This window comes from Pan troglodytes, chromosome 16, assembly GCF_028858775.2.
Source record: "Pan troglodytes isolate AG18354 chromosome 16, NHGRI_mPanTro3-v2.0_pri, whole genome shotgun sequence".
In the NCBI taxonomy this organism is placed as follows: Eukaryota; Metazoa; Chordata; class Mammalia; order Primates; family Hominidae; genus Pan; species Pan troglodytes.
The window spans coordinates 34,192,806-34,208,481 of record NC_072414.2 but is presented as its reverse complement, the minus strand read 5'-3'; the positions used below and the strand labels follow the sequence as shown (position 1 = coordinate 34,208,481).

The window sequence follows — 15,676 nt, the reverse complement described above, 5'->3', positions numbered from 1 at the left end:
GACAGAGGCTGCTGTGAGCTGAGATCGTGCCACTGCACTCCAGCCTGGGCGACAGAGTGAAACTGTCTCAAAAACAAAAAATTAACAAAATGATGAAGCTCCCTTCTCTTCATTTTGTGTGTGTATGTGTGTATGTGTGCACATACATGTATGTGTGCACATACATGTATGTGTGCACATACATCTGTGTCTCAGAATATCCTTAATATATTTTCAATTTTCTTTGTTCATGATTATTCTCTTCTTCCTTTCCCTTTAATAGTTTTCCTATTTTGTTGTGTTTCCTTGCCTCTAGATGTATCCTAATCATCATGCCATTTTTCTTCTTCAGTGTTGTCTTCATCTATATAATTTTAGATCGTGAGCTGAAATAGCTCCTTCTTTAAAAAAAAAAAAAAAAAAGAGAGTCTCACTCTGTCTCCCAGGCTGGAGTGCAGTGGCATGATAATGGATAATGGCTCACTGCAGCCTTAAACTCCAGGCTGAAGCTACCCTCCACCTCAGCCTCGCAAGCAGCTAGGACAACAGGCGTGTGCCACTATGCCTGGCTAATTTTTATTTTATTTTATTATTTTTTATCTTGAAACGTAGTCTCACTCTGTCACCCAGACTGGAGTGGAATGGCACAATCTCGGCTCATTGCAACCTCCAGCTCTTGGGTTCAAGCGATTCTCCTGCCTCAGCCTCCTGAGTAGCTGGGACTACAGGTGCGCACCACCATGCCTGGCTAATTTTTGTATTTTTAGTAGAGACGGGGTTTCACCATGTTTTGGCCAGGCTGGTCTTGAACTCCTGACCTCAAGTAATCTGCCCATCTCTGCCTCCCAAATTGCTGGTATTACAGGCATGAGCCACCATGCCTGGCCTAATTTTTATTTTTTGTAGGGACAGAGTCTTGCTATGTTGCCTAGACTGGCCTTGAACTCATGACCTCAAGCAATCCTCCTGCCTCGGCTTCCCAAAGCACTATTGCAGGTGTGAATTACCACGCCTGACCAGAAAAAGCTCTTTTACTATAGGAGAGCAGGCTGAGTGCTTTCTATATATACCATATATGTGTGTGTGTGTATAATAGCACCTTTTATATGGTATACATATGTGATACATACATATATACACACACACACACACATATATATACACATATGAGAGCATTCGCTCTTTAGGACAAGTTCATATGTAGTCTTCTCTGCTCAAGACAAGATAATGCTTTCATATTAGTTAGTGTTAAGCTCCAAAGGAAGAATTATTTCTTAACTAGAAGGTATAATATATTTTTGTAACTTGTTAAGACTGTATATTGATTCAGGACAGGCGCTGTGGCTTATGCCTATAATCCCAACACTTTGGGAGGCAGAGATGGGAGGATCGCTTGAGACCAGAAGTTCAAGACCATCCTAGGCAACATAGCAAATCCCCATCTCTTAAAAAAAAAAAAAGTATATATTGATTCTAAATCTACAGACTTGGCTCTTGGCCCTAATTCTCCTTTTTATCTTTTACCCAATTTGATAACAGTTTTTCATGGTGATGTGTATTGTATATGTCCTGTTTGGTGTTCTGTGGCTGGCATGGTCTGCCTGCTACTGGAGAGATCTCCTGAGAATTCAGTTTTGGATTGGTGCTGTCATCTTCCTGGGAATGCTTGAGAAAGCTGTCTTCTATGCAGAATTTCAGAATATCCGATACAAAGGAGAATCTGGTAAGTAACCAGAAAATCTTTGCCAGTTCGAGTGGTTGGAAGGTGAGATGTATGAAAATATTCCTAAGGTCAGCAGTCACTACATAGGCTTAACTTTTCAATTACTTAATTATTACAGTATCTTAAGCAGAATCACTATGATTCTGACTTTTGTTTTTAATCTTATGAGTTCAGTGATGTAAGAGTAATTTTACTGAAATATGCTCACAAAAGTCACAACAGTAGTGGCCATTTTGGGAATGATTATTAACATCAAATCTCAATTTCCGTTGATTTCAAAGGCACCATTATACATCTAAGAAAGAAAGTAAAGCTGTCAATTTAATTGTAAAATGTCACTGATTGTAAGACACACCTTGATTTAAAAAACCTCAAAATGTGGTGGGAAAGTGCATCTAACTGATAAAATATAGTCATATCAAGAAAATAGGAGAGTGCTTATGGTTTAGTAAGGTGAACTGGTAATGACAGAAGTTGTTTTATACTGTAGTTTTTTGTGATTGCTTCAGTTTTTTCTTGTCAGACCATTTAATTTAGTCATAATTATTATTGTGAGATAAACTGATAAGATTTTCCCTGGTCTTTGAAAGGTCTTGAAAATAGTAGATCTGAAAAAAGTTAAGCTGTACATGCCAACAAGTGTGTACACGAGTGTGTTTTGTGCTTTTCTATGTGTAGCTGTATTTCACAGTTTTTAAAAATGGGGGAAATTGTCTTGATGCTACAAACTGTCCGTATAGGGTGAGGTATTCTGTTAAAGTTTTAGGGAATTTGGGGGCAGGTGGGGGAGGGAGCTGAGTTGAGCGCACCCAGATTGCCATACATAGACATGAGTAAGATTGTGAGTGGCATCAGCTTGTATACTGTAAAAACTGTGGAAGAAGTACTCTATTTTAGCAGTACTAATATCAATGCTTATTCTGAAGAGTGTAGAAAGCAGCAGTCTAGTTTTGGCATCTGGCCTGTTGCCAAACCTAGATTATGGTGCTATTTCTTCCCTTCTTTTTCATAGTCCAGGGTGCTTTGATCCTTGCAGAGCTGCTTTCAGCAGTGAAACGCTCACTGGCTCGAACCCTGGTCATCATAGTCAGTCTGGGATATGGCATCGTCAAGTAAGTATTAACTTCCTGTATGGAAGAGCAAATTAAAATGCTGATTAAATTAAAACAGTATTGCATGTTCCCAATGTAGTAGTTCTGAAATAGTTGATAAAATAAATAATTCTGAAACAAGAAAGGTATTTGAAATTTTGTAGCATTGTAAATGTTGGGAAAATGTGTTTCATTTTCCATACTTCCAAATATATTCCATACTTCCAAATATATTCCATACTTCCAAATCCAAATGTATTCCATACTTCCAAATCCAAATGTATTCCATACTTCCAAATATATTTCCATACTTCCAAAATATTTTTTGCAAATTAGATTTTTTATGGGAAACGCATTCTTGCTGTAACTGTCTGAAAATATTTTTCTATCCAAAAAATTTTATTTTTATTGAGGAGTGTCTTCTATAGGCATTCTTCGAGGCATTGTTCTAGGCCCTGGGGATATAGCAAGTAAACAGAAGATTTTGAGCTTACATTTGTGGAGGGAGGGGACAAAGACAAAATTTAAGTGAGTAAAATATTTTAATATGTCAGTGGAAAGTGCAGTGGAGCAGGTAATGCAGGAGCTAGAGCTTGCAGTTGTACATAGGGTGATCAAGGAGGGCTTCACTTAATGACATTTAAGCAGAGACTTCAAGGAGGTGAGGGAGCTATATGTATACCCAAGGGAAGAGATGCTGAATTGAGATCAGATTCTATATATATTTTGAAGTTGGAACCAGTGGAATTTGCTGATGGATCAGATGTATGATAGGAAAGAGAAGAGGAATTAAGGATGATGCCAATTGTTTTGATCTGATAAAATGGCAGGATGGAATTGAAGATTTACTGAGTTCAGGAAGACCTTAGGTGAAATAAGTGTGGAGCAGGGGCAAGATTGGAGTTGAATTAGATAACTAAGTAGGGGAAACAAAGGGGAGAGGTTGGGGCAGAGATAAAAGTTTGGGAGTCATGAAGATAAAGATATTATTTAAAGTCATGAGGGCCAGGCGCGGTGGCTTATGCCATAATCCTCACACTTTGGGAGGCCAAGGCGGGCAGATTGCCTGAGGTCAGGAGTTCAAGACCAGCCTGGACAACACAGTGAAACCCTGTGTCTGCTAAAATACAAAAAATTAGCCGGCTGTGGTGGCATGCACCTGTAGTCCCAGCTACTTGGAAGGCTGAGGCAAGAGAATCGCTTGAACCCTGGAGGCGGAGATTGCAGTGAGCCAAGATCATGCCACTGCACTCTAGCCTGGGTAACAGAACGAGACTCCATCTCCAAAGTTAAATAAATAAATAAATAAAGTTATGAGACTGGATTTGGTCACCAAGGAAGTGAGTATATATAGAGAAGAGGTCCAAGGGCTGGGCCCTTGAATATTTAATATTATTTAGAAGTCTGTAAGATGAAGTAGTTAGCAGAAGAAATTGAGGAGAGACCAGTGAGGTGGGTAGAAAACTGAAGAATGTGTTTCAAGGAGGAAGTGATTGTGTCAAGAGATCCTGATAGGTCAAGTGAGAATTGGCCATTGAGTTTACCTATATGGAGGGTCATAGTGATAGTTTTGGTGAAGTGATAGGGACAAAAGCCTAATTGGGGAGAGTTCCAGAGAGTATAAGAGGAGAGGAATTAGAATAATTGTATAGACAATTATTTAAAGGAATTTTGCTTTAAGTGGGATTAAGTAATGCTATAGCATCACTTTATAGTGCTTTAAGTAGGATTAAGGTTAGTTGTTTTAAGTTTGTTTATTCAATTAAAGGAGTTTTGCTTTAAATGGGATTAGAGATATGGGGAATTTTAATTCTTAAAACTTATTTATTTAACAATTATTTGAGTGCCTCCTATATGCCAGGAAGTATTCTAGGTTTCCAAGATGAATGGGGAGAAAATTCCCTGCTCATATGGAGTTTTCCCCAATGTATAACAAAAAATATAAGAACAAATATTGGTAAGGCCTATGCAGACATGATTTAAGGCAGCACATCTTAAACTACACTACACTAAGGAATCACCTAAGGATTTTGTTAACATGTGGATTCTGGTTGTGTAGGATTTTGAATCTCAAGGAGTTAAGACTTTTTCTCCTTCAAACAGAAGTTGCTCAGAAGACTTTTCATATATTAGGTTTCGAGCTTGCAAATATACTGTTTAATGAACCGTAATAGGATATTTGATTATATTAAGGAATCGTTAGAATTTTTAGATTTGATGGTGGTATTTTGGTGATGTTTTTTAAAAGTTTCTTTTGTGGGCCAGGCACAGTGGCTCATGCCTGTAATCCCAGCCCTTGGGGAGGCCAATGCAGGAGAATCGCTAAAGCCTAGGAGTTCTAGACCAGCCTGGGCAACACAGTGAGACCTTGTCTCTACAAAACATCAAAAAAAAAAAAAAAAAATTAGCCTGGTGTAGTGGGACGTGCCTGTAGTCCTCAGCTACTCAGGAGGCTGAGGCGGGAGGGTCGCTTGAGCCCAGGAGTTCATGGCTCCAGTGACTGGGCCACTGCACTTCAGCGTGGGCGATAGAGTGAGACCCTGTTTCTTTAGGGGAAAAAAAGAAAAGCCCTTTTGTAGCCATTGAAATACCAAAGAAAAATAAGGTCCTCATTTATTAAAAACACATACTGAAATATATCAAAGTTATACTGTCTAGGATTTGCATCAAGAGAATATGAAAGGGTGGAAAGGGGATGGGGTATGCATGGGACAGAACTGACCATAGGTTGGTGGTTGTTGGGCCTCGGTGAAGGGTTTATAAGAGTGCATTATACTACTTGTGAATATGTTTCAAAACTCTCTGAGGAAACATTTTTTAAAATGTGGTAACCAGACACAAGATCTTAAGTTGTAGTGTTCCCTATCTTGTTTTAAGACCATAAGGTCTTAGTTTTTTTCTCTTAGGTGAATCAAGTGTATATTATTTATTGCTTTAAATTGTTGGCCTATATTAATTAACACAAGTTCCTGTTACTTAGCTTGTTTCGGGATTTGTCCCATACGTACTCAAATATCTCCTTGCTTCCTCTTTAGGCCACGCCTTGGAGTCACTCTTCATAAGGTTGTAGTAGCAGGAGCCCTCTATCTTTTGTTCTCTGGCATGGAAGGGGTCCTCAGAGTTACTGGGGTTAGTACTGCTTAATCTCATTTTCTGTGGTCAGTTCAATTATATTGTTTACATCTTGACGGTGTGGATTGGAAATGTCTGTGGGCTTCTTTCTGTTTGCTTTAAGTCACTTTTGGGCTCTGATTTTCAAAATATATGTATAGTTCATGTTCTCTTTTTAATCTATTAGAGCTTTGTAAATTTAGTGTGTGCCCGGAATGAATGCTTTTCCACCTGTCTCCAAATTGCTAATTGTTTTAGTTCTTCCTCCCAAGCAGTAGACTTGCATTTTTTTTTCTTTTTCTAATCGATGGAATCCAGACTGAAATCCAGACTGAAATTCTTGTGTAAATGGCAGACTTTGGAGTCATACACTTACTAGTTAATCTAATCTAAAGTAACTGTTGTTTCTTAATCAACATTTCAGTTTCAAAAACTTCCTTAAAATGCAGCTAATGAGGCTGGGTGCGTAATCATGCCTGTAATCCCAGTATTTTGGGAGGCCGAGGTGGGCGGATCACTAGGTCAGAAGATCAAGACCATCCTGGCTAACATGGTGAAACCCTGTCTCTACTAAAAAAAAAAAAAAAAATACAAAAAATTAGCTGGGCGTGGTGGCAGGTGCCTGTAGTCCCAGCTACTTGGGAGACTGAGGCAGGAGAATGGTGTGAACTCGGGAGGCGGAGCTTGCAGTGAGCCGAGATCGTGCCACTGCACTCCAGCCTGGGCGACAGAGCAAGACTCCGTCTCAAAAAAAGAAAAAAAAAGAAAAAAAAATGCAGCTAATGAAGTTTCACACCATTTTTGAGAATTGTATAATTATTCCCTTTGCCAGGGAAGGAAACCAAAGAATCTAAGTGATAAAGAAATTTATGGCTGGGAGCAGTGGTGGGCGCCTGTAGTCCTGGCTACTTGGGAGGCTGAGGTGGAAGGACTGATTGAGTTCAGGCTGCGGTGAGCCATGATCATGCCATTACACTCCAGCAACAGAGTGATACCTCTTCCTTAAAAAAGAGAAGAAAAGAAATTTATGTTACCACTGGATTAATACGAAGAAGTGTAAGGTTCTCTAGGCCATTTCAATTAATTTTCTTATTTTTTAAAAAAAGTCAGACTCCACAGCAACCTATTAGATTCAATATTGTAAAAACTATAAACTTGGCTTTGCCCACAAGAAAACGGCTCAATATGTTTTGCAATAAATTGCCTCTTAAATCAAACACTTTGTGGATGCACATTTGCTTTTCAAATCACACTGTCCTCTGTGTGTAATTCTCTTAGACTTTTAGCAACTTTAACCCTCTGTCAATTTCATTTTCTTTCTTCTGCTGTTGCTATAGTATTTTTCTTATCCCTTGACTCTGATAGTAAACCTGGCCCTCTCAGCAATTGACGCCTGTGTTATTTTATGGATATCCTTTCAGTAATGCCTGTTGATTGGGTAATTAGGGTTATATAAAAAACATACTCTATATAAACTCCTGGAAACATGCAGCATAGTTTTTCAGACAGATAATTGCCTTACATTTTATTTTGGGGTGAGCTCTTATTTGTAAAATATTATAATTTTAGAAATTAATAATTCTTTGTATATGATGCAGTAATTTTTTTTAAATACGAGAAAAGTCTTTTCAGACTTGTAGCCAAAATTGCAATAATAGGAAATGATAGATTAAGGATGGGGCTTATAAACATTAGAACTTTTTTGGAATATGGTCACTTGTTAACATGGATCTTTATATATGAAAAACTCGTACTTAGCAGTATGTTTCGAGATTGTAAATGACAATTTATGTGAAATGCTTATAGCTGTATATTCTACATGATGGTTTATAAGAAGGGAAGAATGATTAGGTGTCAAATGTTCTTTTTATTTTCTTTCAGTTCAATGCAAAAACTTTCCAGTGATTATGTAAATGCAGAATCATGGTGGTTTCTTCTCTGTGCCTCTCTAGACATCTGTTTTTCACCACTTCTTTTTCTTTGTCTGCAGGCCCAGACTGATCTTGCTTCCTTGGCCTTTATCCCCTTGGCTTTCCTAGACACTGCCTTGTGCTGGTGGATATCCTTCTCATTGGCTTGTTTGATGACGGTCCATTTTCTCCCCTTGGAGATGGGTTTCCATTGATCTTTCTGCAAAGAGTTTTTATCAGTTTTGTTGATTACTCCTTAGTGTGGGGAACAGTGCATGCTAAGTCTTAACAACCTGAGGGTTCAGGTAAGCATTTTTTTTTGTTTTTATTTTTTTAATTTTAAAAATCAAATTGGAAATTGGTGACTGTGGACCGAGCTCGAGATAAAATCTTTTGGCTTTTTTCTTTTAAGTGAGCATTTCATCTTGATTTTGCACTTGTTGTTTGTGTACCTAATCATTTAGTGTTAGAATCACTGGCTGTGCTGGTCCTGCTCTGCCTTTTAGCCTCTAGCAATTCTTAAATGCTTTGAAACTTATGAAAAGATTTTGATCCTTAAAATTTGATTTCAGAAACTATGTAAGGTGCTTTGACTTTTCTGAAACTCTGTGTATGTTCAGCAGGTTTTAACCCTTATGGAGTGAGTGTTTTCTTGCCTCATTCAAAAGCTGGCTTGGAATTGTTTGAAGATTTCCACCCTTCAGAATAAATAATTGATTCATTTACAGGCAGAGTCAACCAGCAGATAACAAACAAGCTTCTATTTGAGCAATCTTTTTCTCCTGCTCTTTAAAATTAAATTTATATATTAGGGGCTTGGCCTGATGGCTAAAGGATTCAAGTTTTTGGACTTTATCTTATATTGAATTTGTTTTGGTTTTTATATATTTGGTCCTATTAGCAGTTTTCATTATTACTGACCTGATAGATTGTGACTGTTGAAAAACTGTGAATGTAAACAAAATTGTTTTGTGAATTTGAGTGGGTTGCTGTATAAGAGTTTTCAGTTAAAGTGTCCTTGGTCTAAATAGCCAAAGCTTTTCTAGATTAGTATCTTTCCAAGTGTTTTGTGAACCTCTGCAAGCGTTGAGAGAAGAGGGAGGTGGGAATGGATTGTACAGTAAGATAACCCAATGACTAGGTAACAGCTAAGGCTCTGTAAGGGCAGAGCAAGTGCCAAATCCCTTATTTTTGTATCTGCTTCTCATTCTGAAAATTGAGCCAGGTGCAGTGGCTCATGCCTGTAACCCCAGCACTTTGGGAGGCTGAGATGGGCAGATTGCTTTAAGCTCAGGAGTTTGAGACCAGCCTGGGCAACATGGTGAAGCCCTATCTCTACAAAAAATACAAAAATTCGTCAGGCATGGTGGCTTGCACCTGTAGTCCCAGCTGCTCGGGAGCCTGAGGCAGGAGAATTGCTTGAGCCCTGGAAGCGGAGGTTGCAGTGAGCCGAGATCGCACCGCTGCACTCCAGCCTGAGTGACAGAGTGAGACCCTGTCTCAAAAAGAAAAGAACATTGAACGTGAGAGCAGATACCATTTTTAGTAGTCACCAGTTCCCCTCCTGTTTTTCTCTGGCAACTTCTACTTGAGAATAATGTTCTGAAAATGGAGAGTCATTGCTTTTGGAAGCAAACCATATGAGCTTCTCAACCAATTGTAAGGTCCTCTTAATTCAGGATAGTGCAGGCAACTGATGGCACGTTCCTTAAGATGGCATGAGGGGACTGAGTGTAGATCTCTGGGAGATTATAGGCACGAGTATAATTATGACCCTCAACTAGATTTGCTGGACAGATGAGAACAGAGCTACCCACCTTAAAGGGAGAGAGAAGATGATGTTAACTCTTTGTCCCTTGCCTGTTACTCATGTTCACTTTATCTTCTGCCATTTCTCTTTCTATTTATTTTCTGTCTTTTTTTTTGTTTCTCTAGAAAGCCTCTTCCTTTCTCTTTTTTATATTTTTTCTCTTGTGATTTTGTACATTCTTACTTTATTCTGGTTCTGTCTTCTCTTTAATGTCTCATTGAAAATGATGACTTCCGGCCAGGTATGGTGGCTCGTGCCTGTAATGCCAGCACTTTGGGAGGCCAAGGCAGGAGGATCAGTTGAGGTCAGGAGTTTAAGACCAGCCTGAGCAACATAGCGAGACCTTATCTCTACAAAAAAATTTAAAAATTAGCCAGGCATGGTGGCACATACCTGTAGTCCCAGCTGCTTGGGAGGCTGAGGTGGGAGGATCGCTTGAGCTTCAGTGGTCAAGGCTGCAGTGAGCCGTGATTGTGCCACTGCACTCTAGCCTGGGCTAGACCTTGCCTCACAAAAAAAAAGGAAAAGAAAATAAAATGATGACTTTCTTATTCATCTTGATGTGTTTGTGAGATTAAGTGAGAATAAGAGAGCTATAAGGCCTCTGAGAGATCTATAAGTTTATTGGCATGACCCCAGATCCTTAAAGAAACCTGAAAACTAATTGGCTAGCTTACTGTTTTTTCCTGAATGTTGAATTCCTTGACCTGCAAACACATATTTATTAGCCTGACTCAAACAATGAAGCTATTAAAACTTCGGAGGAACATTGTAAAACTCTCTTTGTATCGGCATTTCACCAACACGCTTATTTTGGCAGTGGCAGGTAAGTCTGGGACTTTCTTCTTGGAGTTCAAATGTGATCTGTTTAGAATGGACATTCTTAACCTGAAAGGCCATGGGTGGGCATAGAAAGTTTTGTATATTTCACTTGGAAAAGGGTTCTTAGCTCTTGTCAAATTCTCAGAAGGATCTATGGTTTTTCAAAAGTTGAGAACCATTTATTTTATGTACAGTAGCTGGAAATCAACCTCATATTTCAGCTCTTCATTTATCCCTCTTCTATTTGCATTCTTTCTTGAGGCATTCTTTTTCTTGAGGTTAGTTAGCTTAAGTGCCAGAGAGTGCTCCTTTTAGAAGACATTACCACATGTTTGTTTAGTTTTATTAAATAGTTGTAGAATTTTAGGGTGCATTGCTATTATAGTGCTTTTACATATGTCAGCAAGCATATGTAAAAAATTGACATTAGGTGGACTGTAACCAAACTAGGCTAATTTGCCTACCTCCTGACCCTTGTACCAGGAATAGTGAGGTCTGATTTATGATTGGAACTAGCTCTTCTGTTTGTGTTACAGTCATTTTATCAGCCATTTTTTTTCATCTGACCAGCCAAAGAAAAATTAGCATTACTATACTAAGGATAAAAGGAGAAAAAAATTATATTGATAATGCTGGAAAGAGCTATATTTCCAATACCTTATTTTCCAACCACACTGGTTACTGATGTAGCCAGGTGGCAAATAAAATTATTACCAAATTATTCTTTAAATAGAGAAAGGATTGGCCAGAGTATGTATCATGAGCCTTGCTGATAGCAGGTATACAGTACATTTGTATTGAATACATTTGTTAAAATAACTGATAGAGTTGTGATGTATTTGGGGGTTCGGGGTGTGTGGGATTCCACTTAACCGGAAATGGGGGAATGTAATTGGGGATGTAAACCAGCATTCATACTCTGACCTGGTTTTTCATTTACTGTTAGCATCCATTGTGTTTATCATCTGGACAACCATGAAGTTCAGAATAGTGACATGTCAGTCGGTGAGTTATAAGCACATTTATGAATAATGTACTGTCTTATAAACAACTAATGATGTTGATGACAGTGGTAAGGTTCTTCTAAGTTATATACCTTATAAAAAATTAGAGCTAGGTCTCTACTCTGAGGGTTGTGATACTTCCCTCCCCCTAAGTATTCTGTGCTTGGTATAGTAGTTTTTTGTTTGTTTTTTCTGACTGTATTCTCCCAGTTTTGGGAGAGAATTTTGTAAGTTATAACTACAGTGTGCTATAACCCAGTCTTACTTTAACTAAAAATCTTAAGAAGTCCAGAGTACTAAATATTAAGTACCATATGTGTAAATAATACTAATCTGAATAGAAGCCACATCCTTAAGATCTGAGCTCAACGACTGTGACAGTAGAATTTCTTCAGAAGCAGCTAAGGCTCTTATTTTGTTCAATAAATAATGAAAATGAAAATTATAAAGTATACCAACCTAATGTAACTTTCTCTTACACTGTGTAAGGTAACTTTCTCTTAACCCTGTATAAAACCCTTTCTTAAAGCTTCTCAGAGGGATGATGAAGCTTTGACAAATACTCTGTTCCGTTGATGCATTTTCTTTAACAACAGTAAGCACTACAAGGGCAAAAACTACATTCATTCACTTTGTTTCCCCACACTTACCACAGTACTGAGCACGTAGCAGGCTCTTAGTAAACATAACTTGAATGAACAAATAAGTGATTTTTGTTCTATGCCAAAGGCTTTATGAACAAGGGGTTAAGATAACGTGTATAAATGTTGTACTTCTCCCCTGTATTGTAGGACTGGCGGGAGCTGTGGGTAGACGATGCCATCTGGCGCTTGCTGTTCTCCATGATCCTCTTTGTCATCATGGTTCTCTGGCGACCATCTGCAAACAACCAGAGGTTCTTGGACTCTTCTGTTTACTCTGCTAACATGAGATGACCATGTCATCAATTAGGGGTGGTGCATTGGGGGACAATATCAGGGCTGTGTCATATAGTGGAAGGAACACTGGGCCTGGAATCAGAAGAACTTGGTTCCTATCTCAGCTCTCCTCTTAACTTCATGATTTTTGGCATGCGGCCTCTCCACCTCTCTGGCCTTAGTTTCCTTTCTATATACTGAGGGAGAATTAAACCCAGCAACATGAAGTTCCTTTCAGCTCTGACATTTTGTGATAAATACACAGGCATACTATGGAAATAAATTGCAAGTTTGGCTTCAGACCATCATGATAAAGCAGATATTGAGTTACATACATATTTTGTTTTTTCCAGTGCATATCAAAGTTATGTTTACACTATTCTGTAGTCTACTATGTGTGCAATAGCATTATGTCTAAAAAATATATGCACGTTAATTTAAAAACACTTTATTGCCAAAAAAAAAAAAAAAAAAATACCGACACCAGGGCTGGGCGTGGTGGCTCACGCCTGTAATTCCAGCACTTTGGGAGGCCGAGGCAGTTGGATCACCTGAGGTCAGGAGTTCGAGACCAGCCTGACCACCGTGGCGGAACCCCGTCTCTACTAAAAATACGAAAATTAACTGAGTGTGGAGGTGGATGCCTGTAATCCCAGCTACTTGGGCAACTGAGGCAGGAGAATCGCTTGAACCTGGGAGGCAGAGGTTGCACTGAGCCGAGATCATGCCACTGCACAGCATAGGTGACAGAGCGAGACTCCCTCTCAAAAAAGAAATGCTGACACACAAAGTGAGCACATTACTGTTGGAAAATGGCACCAGTAGACTTCCTTGACATAGGGTTGCTGCAAAATCTGGGAAGCACAGTAAAATGAAGCACCATAAAACCAAGTATAACTGTAAGTATTTGTATAGTAAACAAGGGAGATAGATATATAATCTATTGTGTCAACCAGGCACGGTGGCTCATGCCTGTAATCCCAGCACTTTGGGAGGCCAAGGTGGGCAGATCACATGAATCCAGGAGTTTGAGCCAACATGGTTTTGGCCAACATGGCAAAACCCCACCTCTACTAAAAATACAAAAATTAACCGAGCATGGCAGTGCACACCTCTAATCCCAGCTACTCGAGAGGCTGAGGCACAAGAATCGCTTGAACCCGGAGGCGGAGGTTGCAGTGAGGTGAGATGGCGCCACTGCACTCCAGCCTGGGTGACAGAGTGAGACTCTGTCTCAAAGAAAACAGAAGATATAATTGTGTCACTTACACTGAGTCTCTCCTGTCTAGTGTCTAGAAGGAAAGAAAATTTCTGTAACCAGCAGCCCAGCTCACTTTGTAATGATAGAAAGCGTAAAATTAAAACTTACATAACCAACTTTGAAATTAAAAATGTATGTGTAAATCTGATTTGTCCAACTATAGGCAAATTTCAGTCATTTAGGAACTGCCTAGCTTTATTTTGTGATTATGCCTTTTTCCCCCCCCTCATTTGCATTTAGACGGTTAAGAGCTTATATTAAACACCCATACCACCAAAGAAGGAAAAGGGTAGCATGGTATAAATGACTAATTTTATAACCAGACCCAATGAAAGATTGAAATAGAAAATAGGTGAAATCCTTTTACTCCATGAAAATGGCCTTGCTGTCTGTCATTTCAAACTATGCACTTTATATGTGTTTATCAAAAAAAGTCAGAATAGAGAAAAGTAATGAAAGAAAATAAAGGAGATCTGAAATCACACTATTGAGAAAGAACTTTTACATTCTGGAGACCCTTCTTTTATATCCGTCTGTTGATCTACTGGTTACTCACTAGCTATATTTGTATTTAAATATTTTCCCTTCCTCAGTCATTAAAAAATTTTTGCGTTACCTTCCCTCTTCTTTTTTTCCCCCTTTTCTTTTAAAACATTGCCCCCTTTCTCCGTGAGTTCAGTGTTAAGTGCATATTATAATGTGTCTTTTCCCTGTTCACGTATGGAATCTTACATTACTCTTGTAACAGTACATTGTGGAGATTCCTTCCAGTGTAACAGGTTTAACTGAACTCATTCATTTTCATGGATAGCATAAATATGGGACATGTGTAGTACAGTTAAATTAACATATTCTCTTATTAATGGGCATTTGGGATATTTCCAGTTTGAGGTGTGTCAGGGTCCTCAAGACCATCCTGATGTTCAGTGATTTACTAGAAGGCCTCATGGGTTGCAGCGTGCAGTTATACTCACAGTTAAGGTGTATTACAACAAAATGGTGATGGCAGGTAGAGTCTGGGGAAATTTGTATTTTCTTTCCTGGTGTTCGGTCTCTCTTCTGAGGAAGTACATCAAGTCAGTTCTTTTCCCCAGCAACAAAAATGTAGTAACACATTGTTTCTGTCCGGGAAAGCCCATTAATGTTCAGCACTCAAGATTTTTATTGGACAGTGTTACCTCCTCCCAGCCAAATATGTGACAGTATGCACAGACTGTTGCCAATGTGGGAAACCCATTTGAGCTTTCAATGTCCAGAGTTTTTACTGGGGCTCAATCACGTACTGTCTCTGTTGCTGACTTTTAGTTTCCAACCCCTCCTGGCAGTCATGCTAATACCATTTCCTCTGGAGGTCAGAGCTGATATGGCATGGCCCAAAGCCCCTATCATAAACCATACTGTTACACTGTCAGCCGAAGTCCCCAGGCAAATAAAGACAGGACATGTTATGGGTGTCGGGATCACCTCACATTAGTCAATGAAGGTTAGTTTCTCACTACACACTGGCACATGCTCAAGAAATATTTAATGAGTGGGCTTGGATTTGCTAGGTTGAAGGATATGTGTAGATTGTAATTTTTAAAGTATTTCCAGATTACGTTTCCAAAAAAAACCTGAAAGAAATTGCATATTTAACAACAATGGTATGAGAGAGGTTTTTTCTTCTTCCCTTGTTTTATGTCCCATCATTTTATTTAATTTCTGCAGATTTGGTGGATGAGAATTAATATTGTTACTTTTTGCATTTAAGGTTGGATCTTTAGCTTATTTTTTATTGGCTTATTGATCATTGTCTCTGTCCATTTTCAGCTGCTATAACAAACTACCACAGACTGTTTGTTTATAATGAACAGAAATTTGTTGGCTCGCAGTGTCAGCATCTGGTGAGGGCCTTCTTACTGGGTCGTCACATGACAGAAGGTGGAAGGGCAAAAGGGAGAGCCCACTCCAGAAAACCCTTTATGTAACAGCATTAATTCATTCATGAGGGTGGAGCCCTCATGACCTAAATGCCTTCCATTAGGCCCAACTCCCAACACTGTCACCCT

The 15,676-nt window shown here is 39.0% G+C and overlaps 1 protein-coding gene across 7 annotated transcripts in view; it reads left to right on the top strand.

The window, feature by feature from the left end:
• Nucleotides 1-15,676, top strand: part of TMEM87A (transmembrane protein 87A) — a 62,692-nt gene that overhangs the window by 33,991 nt on the left and 13,025 nt on the right. For 3 of the 7 annotated variants that reach the window (XM_063793978.1, XM_063793975.1, XM_063793973.1), the window contains exons 9-15: nt 1,519-1,702; nt 2,715-2,814; nt 5,829-5,922; nt 7,242-7,317; nt 10,346-10,450; nt 11,393-11,451; nt 12,242-12,345. In XM_063793978.1, the coding sequence (XP_063650048.1) occupies nt 1,519-1,702; nt 2,715-2,814; nt 5,829-5,922; nt 7,242-7,317; nt 10,346-10,450; nt 11,393-11,451; nt 12,242-12,345 (722 nt within the window). Of the gene's footprint in view, nt 1-1,518; nt 1,703-2,714; nt 2,815-5,828; nt 5,923-7,241; nt 7,325-7,894; nt 7,968-10,341; nt 10,451-11,392; nt 11,452-12,241; nt 12,346-15,676 lie in introns of all 7 variants that reach the window. The other 4 variants (XM_063793976.1, XM_063793974.1, NM_001243054.3 and 1 more) reach the window with 3 other exon arrangements.